The 13,106-nt window shown below is 35.7% G+C and overlaps 1 protein-coding gene across 32 annotated transcripts in view; it reads left to right on the top strand.

Annotated features, from left to right (window-relative positions):
* FIP1L1 (factor interacting with PAPOLA and CPSF1) overlaps window positions 1-13,106 on the top strand; it is a 73,427-nt gene that overhangs the window by 13,608 nt on the left and 46,713 nt on the right. For 12 of the 32 annotated variants that reach the window (XM_078001945.1, XM_078001934.1, XM_028848586.2 and 9 more), the window contains 5 exons: window positions 1,342-1,406; window positions 2,057-2,164; window positions 2,537-2,667; window positions 2,957-3,025; window positions 11,565-11,674. In XM_078001945.1, the coding sequence (XP_077858071.1) occupies window positions 1,342-1,406; window positions 2,057-2,164; window positions 2,537-2,667; window positions 2,957-3,025; window positions 11,565-11,674 (483 nt within the window). The remainder of the gene's footprint in view (window positions 1-1,341; window positions 1,407-2,056; window positions 2,165-2,536; window positions 2,668-2,956; window positions 3,026-11,564; window positions 11,675-13,106) is intronic. The other 20 variants (XM_001090572.5, XM_015138709.3, XM_078001940.1 and 17 more) reach the window with 2 other exon arrangements.

Genomic DNA, 13,106 nt, shown 5'->3' with positions numbered 1-13,106 from the left:
TGCAAGCTCTGCCTCCTGGGTTCATGCCATTGCCCTGCCTCAGCCTCCTGAGTAGCTGGGACTACAGGTGCCCGCCACCACGCCTGGCTAATTTTTTCTATTTTTTAGTAGAGGGGGGGTTTCACCGTATTAGCCAGGATGGTCTCGATCTCCTGACCTCGTGATTTGCCCGTCTCAGCCTCCCAAAGTGCTGGGATTACAGGTGTGAGCCATCGCCTGCCGTCTTACTGATATCTTTTTGTTCAGTGGGAGTTGGTCCTTCTTTGCCCATTCCTGTTTTCTTCTAATTTCCCTAGTAACAGAAAAGTCTATTTTAATTAGTATATTTGATAATACTACGCATATATAAGAATCCATTATATAAAAAAAGTAAAGAACTATCTGTAACCCCTTACAGAAAATTTATATGAGGCTCATTTATACAAGTATAAATGCAATGAAATATTCAAATAATTATATACGAGTCTTAGATGTCTTGGCCAAGATTACACTAACAACTGACAAAACATTTGAATGTGGATTGGTCCAACTTCAGAAATTTTTTTCTTTATCACTGTGTATTATATTACATCTAAAAAGGTGCAGCTTAATACTTTTTTCAAATATATGCATTCATGTAACTACAACCAGATCAAGATACGAAACATAATTGGCATCCTAGAAGTTTCTCTCATTTTTCCTCTTGGTCATTAACCACCCACCACCGGTAAACACTGTTCTGCTTTCATGCTAGACTTATTTTTGAATTTCATGACAATAAATTTCTATTATGAACTCCATGAATGGTTGAAAAAGGATTTATTAACAATATCAACTGTGGTAAGAACTGAAAGGCCACTGGATTTAACAACAAGTTGGAGGAATTTTACTTATGCTTAAGATTGCTGTATGTGTAATAACTGGCAGGCAAGGAAATGAAGAAAAGGGGTATAAACTATGTTTCCCTTCTTAGCCTTATTTCTTGTGAAGTTTGTTACAGTAGAATGTTGAGTTAGTGGCAAAGAGATTTTTGAAATGGAAACAAGTCAGTTTTTTTTTTAATGTTTTTGCCTTTTATTGAGCAGGTGACTTTAGAAACTAGTTTAAAATGTTTTTTAAAATGTGTATTAGCTGGGCACGGTGACTCACTCTTGTAATCTCAGCATTTTGGGAAGCCAAGGCGGGAGGATTGCTTGAGCTCAGGAGTTCGAGACCAGCCTGGATGACATGCTGTGAGATCTCATCTATCCAAAATTTAAAAAATAAAAATAGAAATTATAAAAAATAGAAAAATAAAAATAGAAATATTACTGCTTTGTTTAAGCTTTTCAGGATAATTTTTGGTTTTTTGTTTGTTTTTAGGAGTTATGGTACAGCACCTGTAAATCTTAACATCAAGACAGGAGGAAGAGTTTATGGAACTACAGGTAAAGTTTGTATTTTCTGTTGCATCAGTAGAGAAATAAGGCACATATCTTAAATAGGTCTTAATCACTCTTTTTTTAGTGGGACACAGAGTCTGACTTTGTCACCCAGACTGGAGTACAGTGGCGCAATCTTAGTTCACTGCACCCTCCATCTTCCAGGCTCAAACCATCCTCCCACTTCACCTTCTCAAATAGCTGGGACTGTGGGCGTGCACCACCATGCTTGGCCAATTTTTGTGTTTTTATGTAGAGACCGGGTCTCGCCATGTTGTTCAGGCTGGTTTTGAACTTTTGAGCTTAAGTGATCTGCCTGCCTTGGCCTCCCAGACTGTTGGGATTCCAAGTGTGCGCTGCTGCGCCTGGCCAAGGTGATAATATAATAGCTCTTTTTAAAGGTAATTTTTGACCATACATCACAGGGACTGGTAAATTTTTTCTGTAAATAGTCCAGTAGCACATATTTTAGGCTCTGCTTTGTTTGGAATGCTTGCCAGGTTTTTTGCCAGGGATAGTAAAAAAATGTTTGTTTTCTGTTTGTGTGTGTATGTGTGCCAGGAATAGTAAAAAGGTGTTTATATCTTCTGTTTGTCTATGGTATGTCCCAGCTTCTTGCAAGTGTAGCTCCTTCATTTTGTAATTTTATAAAACAGGAACAAAAGTCAAAGGAGTAGACCTTGATGCACCTGGAAGCATTAATGGAGTTCCACTTTTAGAGGTAGATTTGGATTCTTTTGAAGATAAACCATGGCGTAAACCTGGTAAGACTGTTGTGGATTATATTAATTTCAATATTTTTAGTGTGAAGTCATCAGAAAATTTTTTGAGCATCAATTTAGAATTTTATTTTTTCATTATAATTTTAATTGTCTTAAGCAAATGATGAGTAATAGTGACTTGGATTATTAAATCTTACTGGCGGCCTCATATTACTTAAAATGTAGACTTTATTATAATGACATTTCTAAAGGAAATAATTTGATCAAAAATTTTATGGTCTTTTTGCCACCATAAATGATAGAGTGATAACTGATAGAAGTCTAAATTTATATTTTTATAGTTTAGTATATTTTTGATGCTGCATAAAAATAGAGCTGAAATATTTGTACACTAAAGATGTGTTTTATCTTTAGGTGCTGATCTTTCTGATTATTTTAATTATGGGTTTAATGAAGATACCTGGAAAGCTTACTGTGAAAAACAAAAAAGGATACGAATGGGACTTGAAGTTATACCAGTAACTTCTACTACAAATAAAATTACGGTAATTAAGAAATACTCCGGAATACCCTTGGCTTGTCTACCGTCCCACTTTTACTCCCCAAATAAATCACTTCCCTATAAAAGTGGTTAAATGATATACGATAGTTTAAAAATTCCATTTTGTTTACCATGTTTGTTTTTCCCTTCCCTCCCTTTTAGAGTTTTGTATTAATGATTATCTGATGTTCTTACTTTCAAATCACAGACTAGCCACAGCTAGTTTGTCTTTATATGGCCTATTAATTAAATATTATGTGGTATCTTAATGGGGAATATGTTATTTAACTTAGGCCGAAGACTGTACTATGGAAGTTACACCAGGTGCAGAGATCCAAGATGGCAGATTCAATCTTTTTAAGGTGAATTTTAGTAAATTATCCTTGGTTGCTCTCATTTTTTGTTCTTGAGTCTGCTCCCATACCACTACTCAAGGGACAAGATTAAAGTGGAAATAGCTACCTTTTTTCCAAACCTTCAGCTTCCTGGTGACTTACAAATTTGCTGATTGTTGTTTTATCTCCACTTTTGCAAGCATGTGAATTTATAGCCTATTATACTAACAAATGCCAAGTAAAACTGTTCTTTGCTATATGTTGTGATTTCATTTTGAGTTGTAATACGTGTTTGTAGGATAGAAAAGTTAGTGGCAACAGATTAAGCTCTCATTGTAGATAATACTCTAATCTTTATCAACAGAATTGGAGACTTTTTTGTTTTCTTTAAAAAAAACGGTAAGGAAGTGGCATACTGTTTATCTCTATGATACTGGTAACACTGATACCATTGGTGTAATGCCCCGATAGCTCAAGATATCTTCAAAAATCTTAGACATTCTCTGAGAGGCTTTAAGAACTCAACAGAATGAGATAAAGCCATTGATTTTAAAAATTGGTACTTGAAAGGAGTAGGTTTATGTGAGAGACTTTGAGGTTGATACTACAACTTGTGTATCAAGTCTCGTTTCTGGCTTCTCCATTGCATGGTATGATCACAGACCCAGTCCAAAGAATAATACTATATTGTCATAGTTCTTTTATGGAAAACTGGTTGTGTACTCTTTTTTCTTTACCTTGATGGTTGATTATTGTATTGAATGACACTGAGATGAAGATTGGGAGTGGCTTTTAGATTGGGTTATATACTCAGGGAACTTTAGTGGACTGGAAAAAGACCTCTGCTCCCCTTTTGGGTTTGCAGCCCTGTCCACCAGAATACTGCCTTATGCAGTGTGTGTGCTGTGTCTGCAGATAAACCACTCTACTGTACACAGTTCTATATAGATAATTTTATTTTTAATTTACATTCTACTTTGCATATTTGGTTCTTTTGCAAATATTTTGAAAGTGTGTGGTGATGTCTGTTGTATTTTAAAGGGTCATCAGGTTTTTTTGTGTTATATTGTCTATAATGGCATTGAATATATTAAACTTAACTACAATGGGTAGAAAAGTTGTCTTAATGAACTAGTTCATTAGCAGCAGTGCATTTTATTTTATTTTTTAATAGAAACGAGAACTGCCATCATAAACTGTTAGCTTCTGTATACTTTATTTTTTGTAGTAGACTTTTAAAAAGAGAATAAAAAGAAACTCCTAGGGGTCAGTCTTATTGAAGGTAGCCATTATGAATGTGTATTTTATATACATACTGTGTACTGAAAAACTTATTTTGAAGTTTCTTTTGGTTATGTGAGAGGAGGTCAGAGTGTTCCATTCTGATTGGATTCTGAATGAAAGATTTGAATTTGATGGGTACAGTCTTCATGGTTTTCTTGCCTTGACAGTGTGTTTAAATACTAATATGTTTGGTAGAAATACTGATTTGGGAAGAGGGTGTGTATTAAGACTATGTGTGGCAAACATTTTTTCTTTATGTATATTGTGGTCTGTAAGAAATGTTGGAAATAGGGCCATAATGAGCAGGACATTGATTTTAAACTAGCCTGCAAACATTTGTGTGGCCAATAGGAAGCTGTTTGAAAGTTCCTGAGCAGTAGAATGAAGTGCAGATCTGGTTTTTAGAAAAGGAACTGGCAGCAGGATGGGCTGTAGAATGAAAGGGATATGAAATAGATAGGGTTATGTTGCCATACTATAGGAATGAAATGAACTAGGGCCTGAACTCACTTACGAGGGTGAATGGGCAAAGGAGTGGATTTAAGAATTAAAATTTATTTTCATATCTACTGCAAATAGAATTTTTTCATCCTTAAGTGTGAGACAACCCATCAGCCTCTTTAAGATAACTTTATTTACTATTCATTAAATAATTTTCAAACCCAGTAACAAGTAGAATAGTACACATGAACCCTTAGGTGCTTATGCAGCTTCAACACTTAACGGTGTTTTGACATTCTTGAGGTAACAGCCTTTTATATACTTCAATATGATTAAAGTTTTACTAAAAAGCAAAATAAAGGAAAAAATTTAACAGGTGTAAAAATAAAGCCACTCATTTGGGTGCAAAAACAATTGTGTAATAATTTAATTAGAGTGAGGGGCAAGAGAGAAGTGACTAGTGGGAATAGATAATATGTATGCATGAGAAAACACTGACTACAACGATTTCTTAAAATATTTTTTATTCATTTGTGCGCACACGCATAGCTCTTTCCCCCCCCCCCCCGCCCCCAACTGTGAATCTATGAGCTTTGTCACCAGTTTTCTGAAAATTTACAGTTACGTGTCTTGGTCTGTTTTCATCCATTGTACCAAGCACTCAGTTACGCCGTCTCGATTTGGAAGCACTTATGCTTCACTTGTGGAACACTTTCTCTTTTACTTTTTTCTCTGCTTTCTGTTCTATTCTAGATAAATATTGGATATCTTCGAATGGTCTTCTAAATTTTTTTTATTGTTTTTTTCGTCTTTTCCATTATCTGGGAGAATTTTTTATTCTTAAAATGTTTCCACTTAGTTTTCATTTCTGCTGTTAATTTCCAAGAAAAGTTTTCTTTATTATTTAGTTGTGGCATCTTATTGTTCATGCCTACAGTAATGCAATATCTTTTTCCCCCCTCTTTCAAAGGATATTAATGATAGGCTGTTTTGTTTCTGTTAGATTTTCTTTTCCTGCATAGTCTGTTTTCAACTTGATTATTTTAGTTAGTACTTTTAGCTTCTGACTTTGACTTTCCTGAGATGTTTGTTGATTGTTGGCCATACACTTATGTAAGGGTGGACTGCTAAAATTGATTGGAAGCTCTGTGCATCTGAATAGAACTTGCTTGACTGCAGGCTTCACGAGAGGGCTGTTTTTTCACATTCCCTGCTGTAGTTTTAGGTGTTTTTCTTTTTGTGGTAATCAGATTTGTTTCAGATAAAATATTCCAGTATTCTATCTAGAGGGTATATACTTGGCTAATGCAAATGTTCTGGTAACTGGAGCTTCTAATTTCTGAATTTTTGAGGGTCCCAACATGATAATCATTGTCTTTGCTTTCTCATTGCTGACTTAGGATTCAGTTTTCTTTGGTCTGCTCAGTCAGTTACTATTTTTTAATCTAATTTCAAAGTTCTAAATTTTGTTGCCTTCTTAATTTTTTTCCTGTGGGTTGAAACAAAATTGTGATAATTCATTTATGGTTGTCTATTTTTCCTTTTTTTGACTTTTAACATGTAGTAATGTTTTCATAAGTTCTTAAAATTTTTTTATAAATATAATTTAAAATGGCTACATAGTTTGTTATTTGGATACATCTTAGTTTACTTAACAAGGTTTTTTTTTTTTTTTAAGATATTGTTTGTAAAGTTAAACTTTTATAAATGAAGCTATGATAGGCAGCCAAAGGAAATTTCAAAAATAATTTTAAAACTTAGTACAGTGGTAGCATAATTTGGGTGAGTATTTAGCTTCTCAAGGTTGTAGACTTAAGTTTTGTTTGGATTTGTCAGTTCTGATGTAAATTTGTTTTCAGAAAATTAGTTACAATGTCTTATGGTCATTAAGATATTAGGTCATATGAAATCATCTCATTATGTTCTGATTAGACAAATTTTGAGTCTGTAATCTTGAGTGTAACATCTGAAGACAAACAAATGGAAAATCAAGTTGATTAGAAAGGTTGCTAGAATAGTGAGGATTTTCAGAGTTGTTTAATAGAATGAGGATATTATGAAGAAATTAAGGAAAAAAGAAAAGCTGGGAAACACAGGCAATTTTTGTGTGTTTAAAAATCTGTGCCATTTTCCTAATATCTTCTCTTACCTCATCTCTCTCTTTCTGTTTTAATATCTCTTCCACATCTCTTCTCCAGTCCTTCCTGGTTCCTCCTTCCCAGTTTTTAACTGAGCATTGACTGTGCCAGGAAGTATCTTAGGCTTTGTGGGGAAGGGGAGGTCACCATAATAGACATGGAGCCTATAGTCTGGACATTTATTGTGCTTAATGGGAAAATTTAGGTATTAATTAAATAATCATGCTAAAGATGATACAAACACATGTTCTATGGAGTTTGAAGGAGTGACATTTAAGTTGATTCCCAAAGTCAGTCAAGTAACAAATATTTATTGAGTACTTATTGCGTGCCAGGTACTGTTTTAGGATGAGACATAATAATAAGGTGATGGAATTTTGTGTGTGTGTGTGTGTGTATATGTGTATATCTGTATTAATTTTTTTGATTTCTTATTTATATATCTCAGCATCACAGGGTTGAAAAGCACCTCAACAAATCCTATTAGAATAATGAGCACTCATCTTGTGGATATAGATATCACCCTGAGTAGGATTTCATTGGCATAACTGTGTTTTATGATTTTTTTTTTGTCTTGAGACAGAATTTTGCTCTTGTTGCCCATGCTGGAGTGCAATGGTGCGATCTTGGCTCACTGCAACCTCCACCTCCTGGGTTCAAGTGATTCTTCTGCCTCAGCCTCCCGAGTAGCTGGGATTACAGATGTATACCACCACATCTGGATGTTTTTGTATTTTTAGTAGAGACGGGGTTTCACCGTGTTGGCAAGGCTGGTCTTGAACTCCTGACCTCAGGTGATCCACCTGCCTCGGCCTCCTGAAGTGCTGGGATTATAGGTGTGAGCCACTGCACCCTGCCATAACTGTATTTTAGATGTTAACTTTAAGTAGGCCTTTTAAAGGAATTATCTATACAAAATAATCATTGATACAACAGAACCTCAAAGGAAATAAAACATCGGCTTCTTATAATTAGAATTACATGGTGAGGAAAAGATTCAAAAACAAATGTTTCTATGTTGAGACAAAATGAACTATAATTTGAATCTTTTTTTTCCCAAGACAGAGTCTTGCTGTCACCCAAGCTAGATAAAGTGCAGTGGCGTGATCTTGACTCACTGCAACCTCTGCCTCCCGGGTTCAAGCAGTTCTCCTGCCTCAGCCTCCCGAGTAGCTGGATTACAGGTGCCTGCCACCACTCCCAGTTAATTTTTTTAGTTTTAGTAGAGACAGTTTCACCATGTTGGCCAGGCTGGTCTCAAACCCCTGACCTCATGATCCGCCCACCTCGGCCTCCCAGAGTGCTGCGATTACAGGCGTGAGCCACCATGCTCGGCCTACAGTTAGAATCGTATGCTTTCTTTTACAACCTCAAATGGATATTGCTCATAGAATTAAAAAATCATGCTTTCATAAACATTAAAGCCTGTCATAAAATTAGTGGCAATTAATAGCTTCTTTCTTAGTCTCTCTGTATAAATAACCAGTGAACCATTTATTTTCTCCCTGTCGTGCAAAGCCAGATGGTCAATGCAGTTGATTTCAGATTGAGCATTTTTTTTTTTTTTTTTTTTTGAGACGGAGTCTCACGCTGTTGCCCAGGCTGGAGTGCAGTGGCGCGATCTCGGCTCACTGCAAGCTCCGCCTCCCGGGTTCCCGCCATTCTCCTGCCTCAGCCTCCTGAGTAGCTGGGACTACAGGCGCCCGCCACCGCGCCCGGCTAATTTTTTGTATTTTTAGTAGAGACGGGGTTTCACTGTGGTCTCCATCTCCTGACCTTGTGATCCGCCCGCCTCGGCCTCCCAAAGTGCTGGGATTACAGGCTTGAGCCACCGCGCCCGGCCCTCCAGATTGAGCATTTTTTAAACTAAATTATTGAAGCATACACAGACTTAATACTTTCGGAGAATTATAGGAATATGAAAGGAAAATTTTGAAATCTGCAGTTTTTACCACCAGAGAGTTCTAAGACATTAAAGGGTGTTTTTCTTTTTAACCAATGAAAGAATATTTATGTGCCGAAAAAGATGAGATATTTTTGTTATGGAAGCAAGTGATTGTGCCTCAGACTGGAATCCTTTTGAATTCATATTTTTTTTCCCTGTGAAGAGAAACCAGGAAGAAAAAAATCCTGTGACACTAACGCATCATCCCAGGTGCTTCGAAAGGATTCCTTTTTGTATGGGAACTTGCAAGCAATCACACTATTGCCGTAATGAGATTCTTTTGGGTGTGGTTGAGTAACTTTCCTTCATTCTTCTTCTTCTGGTAGAATCTGTAAAGTTAGCTAGAGAGATCAGTGATCACCAGAGAGTGAGCTGTGTGGTAGAGCTTGAATCCAAGTGGTCCAAACACAGTTTTTATTCTTATCCTCCCTCAGGGGAAGGGTGCTTATGAATGGAGTGGCATGCATCTTCACTGAAGGCAGTGTGTCTGTGCTGTTTTCTTCTCATGCCCAAATTAGGTAGTCTCTATCTGTTGATAAAAAGGCTCGTAATAAAAATAAAAAATGCAAAAAGGAATTGTTGAAATCTCATTTCTCTGTCACACACAAGTGAAGCGATAGCTTTCAGTGTAAACCAAACAATCTGTAAATAGTCTGGAATATCTGTGTGACTCTCTTTACAAATGACAAACCTCACAGTACTGCCAGCTGTGTTTTCTAGGAAGGTTACTGATCGCAGATTGGAATTTGGCATATATATTGTAAAGGTAAAGTTGGCATATTGGGTGTTGATATGTATTAGATAATTTCTATGGTTTTTTTCCTTGAGCAGCTCAGTAGATGATGGTGCTATTTATTTATATGGGGAAGACTTGTAGAGGATCAGATTAGGGGAAATTAGTAGTTTTGTTTTGGCCATGGTAACTTTGAGATGTCCGTTAGACGTGAAAGAAGTTACACAGAAATTACTGGTGGTCAGGGGAGCAGTTGGGACAATAGTGTCAACTCTGAATATTCCTTGACATCCCCAGGCAGAACAATGCATTTCTTTTTGTGTTATTATAACATCTTTTATCTCTTAGATTTTTGTCATGATATTTATTATATTGCTCTGATTGTTGGTGTGTTTGTTTTTTCCTAAGGTCCAGGATCCTGTTGTGTTTCTCTCTATCAGCTTCTGGTACATAATAGATATTCAATAAATGATGAATGAATAATGTTTACATTCTCTCACCAGATCCTGTCAGTTTTACCTGTCAGGTATCTGTCAAGTCCATTTCTTTCTGTTCCCATTGCCTTAGTGCTGATTCTCATCATCTCATTAGAATCAGGGCATTTAAAAAAATTTTTTTTAAGTGGTAGAACTCATTTTCAAATAAACTAAATGTAAAATCCTCATTATATGAGGGTATCAATTAGGGATTGGTTTGGACACTATTAATAAGAGATCTGACTATAATGGCTTAAGTGTAAAAGAGTTTCTTTTTCTCACACAATGATTAGTTGGGAGGTAGATGATTTTGGAACTGAATTGGTAGTTCAGATATATCAGTCAAAATGTCTTAAGATTGTCTTGGCCTTTGCCTCATGGGAAAGGAGAGCAATGCTGAATTTAAGTGGAGCAGGGAATTTAAATAGAATTTAAATAGAACATAAAATATGCTGTGATACTATTTAAGTGTAAGGAAACTTGAATTTAGTTTGTTTAAATTGAATAGTTTGATGATAATTTTAAGATAAAAAGATGAGTATAAAAGCAGAAGAGCATAAAGAAGTCATTTCAGCAGTCTAGAGGAATGTGACTGGGCCACAATCAAAGTCTCTACTAAGAGCAGAAAGGATAGGCAAATCTTGGAGAAATTATGGAGTAAGTAGATAACTGGTTTTGAAATTAATATTAAGAGGGAGAAGGCTGGGCGTGATGGCTCACACCTATAATCCTAGCACGTTGGGAGGCAGAGGTGGGCAGATCACTTGAGGACAGGAGTTTGAGACCAGCCTGGCCAACATGGTGAAATCCTGTCTCTGCTAAAAATACAAAACTTAGCCAGGCATCGTGGTGCACACCTGTAATCCCAGCTACTTGGGAGGCTGAGGCAAGAGAATCACTTTAACCTGGGAGGTAGAGGCTTCAGTGAGCCGTGATTACACCACTGTACTCCAGCCTGGGCAACAGAGTGAGGAGAGGTATTAAGACAAGTGATTGACTTCAAGCTTTTAAGCCTACTGAACTGGCAGGATGATGGTACTTTTAATGGTGATGGGAGAAATTGTATGGATGTACAGTAGCAGATTATTCACATTTGTGTTACAGGAAATCACAGTCTGAATAGAAAATGGTCAGAATGGGTAAAATGGTCACCTGTTGTTTTCTTAGAATAAGGGTGGTGAACACAGAATGGGAAAATTCTTCAAGGCCTTTCTTGAATTCAAAACATGAAGTCATAACCAAGTATCTGGGACCTATTTGTGGTGATCTGCGAGAATTTATAAAAGTGCCAAAGAATTACAGTTTATTCTGCTTCTAAGTGTTATTAATGTGAACTTTTTGATAGTTGGAACATTTTGATCCCATGCTCTGTTTGGTGCCTTTCACCTAATACTATTCTAAAATAGGCTATTTTTAATAAATATTCAGCAAAAAAAATTCTTAATGTTTAACTTCAAATTAAATGTTATAAACTTATTTTAACATGTAAAGTCCATTATGTTTGAGTTTTCTATTAAATTAAACAAGCTAATAACCTTTTTTTTTTAAGGTACAGCAGGGAAGAACTGGAAATTCAGAGAAAGAAACAGCCCTCCCATCTACAAAAGCTGAGTTTACTTCTCCTCCCTCTTTATTCAAGACTGGGCTCCCACCGAGCAGGTTAGTTACGTAGTTGTAACTCAATTATTGTATGACATTGGTATCTTTACATTGTGTTTGTGTTATATTAAGTATAAAAGCTCTGAATGTTCTACCAAAAAACTGGAACATTCTACTTTGTTTTAGTACAAAATGAATTCTTCACAAGAAACTTCTTGATGTTTTTCCATCTAAAAAGCCTAGGTAAGCAAGAAGTGAAGTGTGGTATATAGTTATGTATATGTATAAAGAAACAATCTTACATTCAAGAGAGGTGGTAACAATAGTATTCGCTGTTTCCTGTGCTCACTATTCTTACATAAAGAATTATTGGACTTCTAAGTCTAGATCTATTGGCCTGAAGGTCTTTTGCTAATTTTAGTGAAAGAGGCTATTGAAATTTCAGCTTGGAAGATCTTTAAAATTGGAACCATTTTTTGTTGTGGTTTGGTTTGATACGATAATACCTCATATGTTCCAGAAGGTATCAGATGTAAGAGGCAAACATGCTAAAAAATGTCTTTTTTACTTAAATGTGACAAATGGTTACCCTATTATGCCATTACCAGGAAACTGGTAAAGGATAGTAGGCTAAGACTGGCGAAGTTTGAGGTTAGTAGTTTAATCTTGCACTAGATGACTAAAGTCTGGGCCTGAAACAAATTAATAACCCAAGTATTACTAGTTCTCAGCCAGATCACTTACCTTTTGTGTTACTTGTTTAAATTTATTTTATATAGTTTTCTGTTTTTGTTATTCTGCAGTTTTGTATTGTTATGAGAGATATTTTAGAATAATCTAATGCAGGAAGAGACCTTACAGTGGCATCTAGTCTAGCTCTAAGATAAAGATTCTTGAAGCTTTCAGCCAAAATTAAATGTTATAAAGTAATCCAGGATTTTTGTGAATTGTCATAGACATAATGAAATGTGATTATTTAAACTAAATATAATCTCAAAATGTTTGGTTAAAGAATTTATGATAGCTAAGCTTTTAATATGTAGTAATATGTAATATTTTAATATGTAGTATTCTTTTGGCTTGTACATTTTTTAAGAGGTTAATTTTCATTCATTGAGTTTATGATGTTCTGCAATATAGAGTGTTGGTAACAGCTTGGTCTCTGGAGTGTCAGATTTCTGGAGTTCAGATGCTGGCTCTGCAACTTACTAGCTGTGCTGTCATTGGGCAAATTCCCTGATCATCTTATGCCTTGATTTTTTAATCTGTAAAATGTAGTAATAGTACTTCCCTCACAGTGGAGTTATATACATTCAGCGGATTCATTTATGTAGTGTTTTAGAACAGTGCCTGGTACCTAGAAAGTACTCTAGATGTTTGCTATTATACTTAAACTATTTAAAAATCAGTAACTTTTCTGTATTTTGCCTTTTTTTGTTGTTGTTATTGATTGGCTTTTCAAAATTTGGGCCAGACTACATAGGGCTGTTTG

Source organism: Macaca mulatta, chromosome 5, assembly GCF_049350105.2.
Source record: "Macaca mulatta isolate MMU2019108-1 chromosome 5, T2T-MMU8v2.0, whole genome shotgun sequence".
NCBI lineage: Eukaryota > Metazoa > Chordata > Mammalia > Primates > Cercopithecidae > Macaca > Macaca mulatta.
Note: the sequence above shows the minus strand (reverse complement) of the source record. Positions and strands in the feature narration are given on the sequence as shown.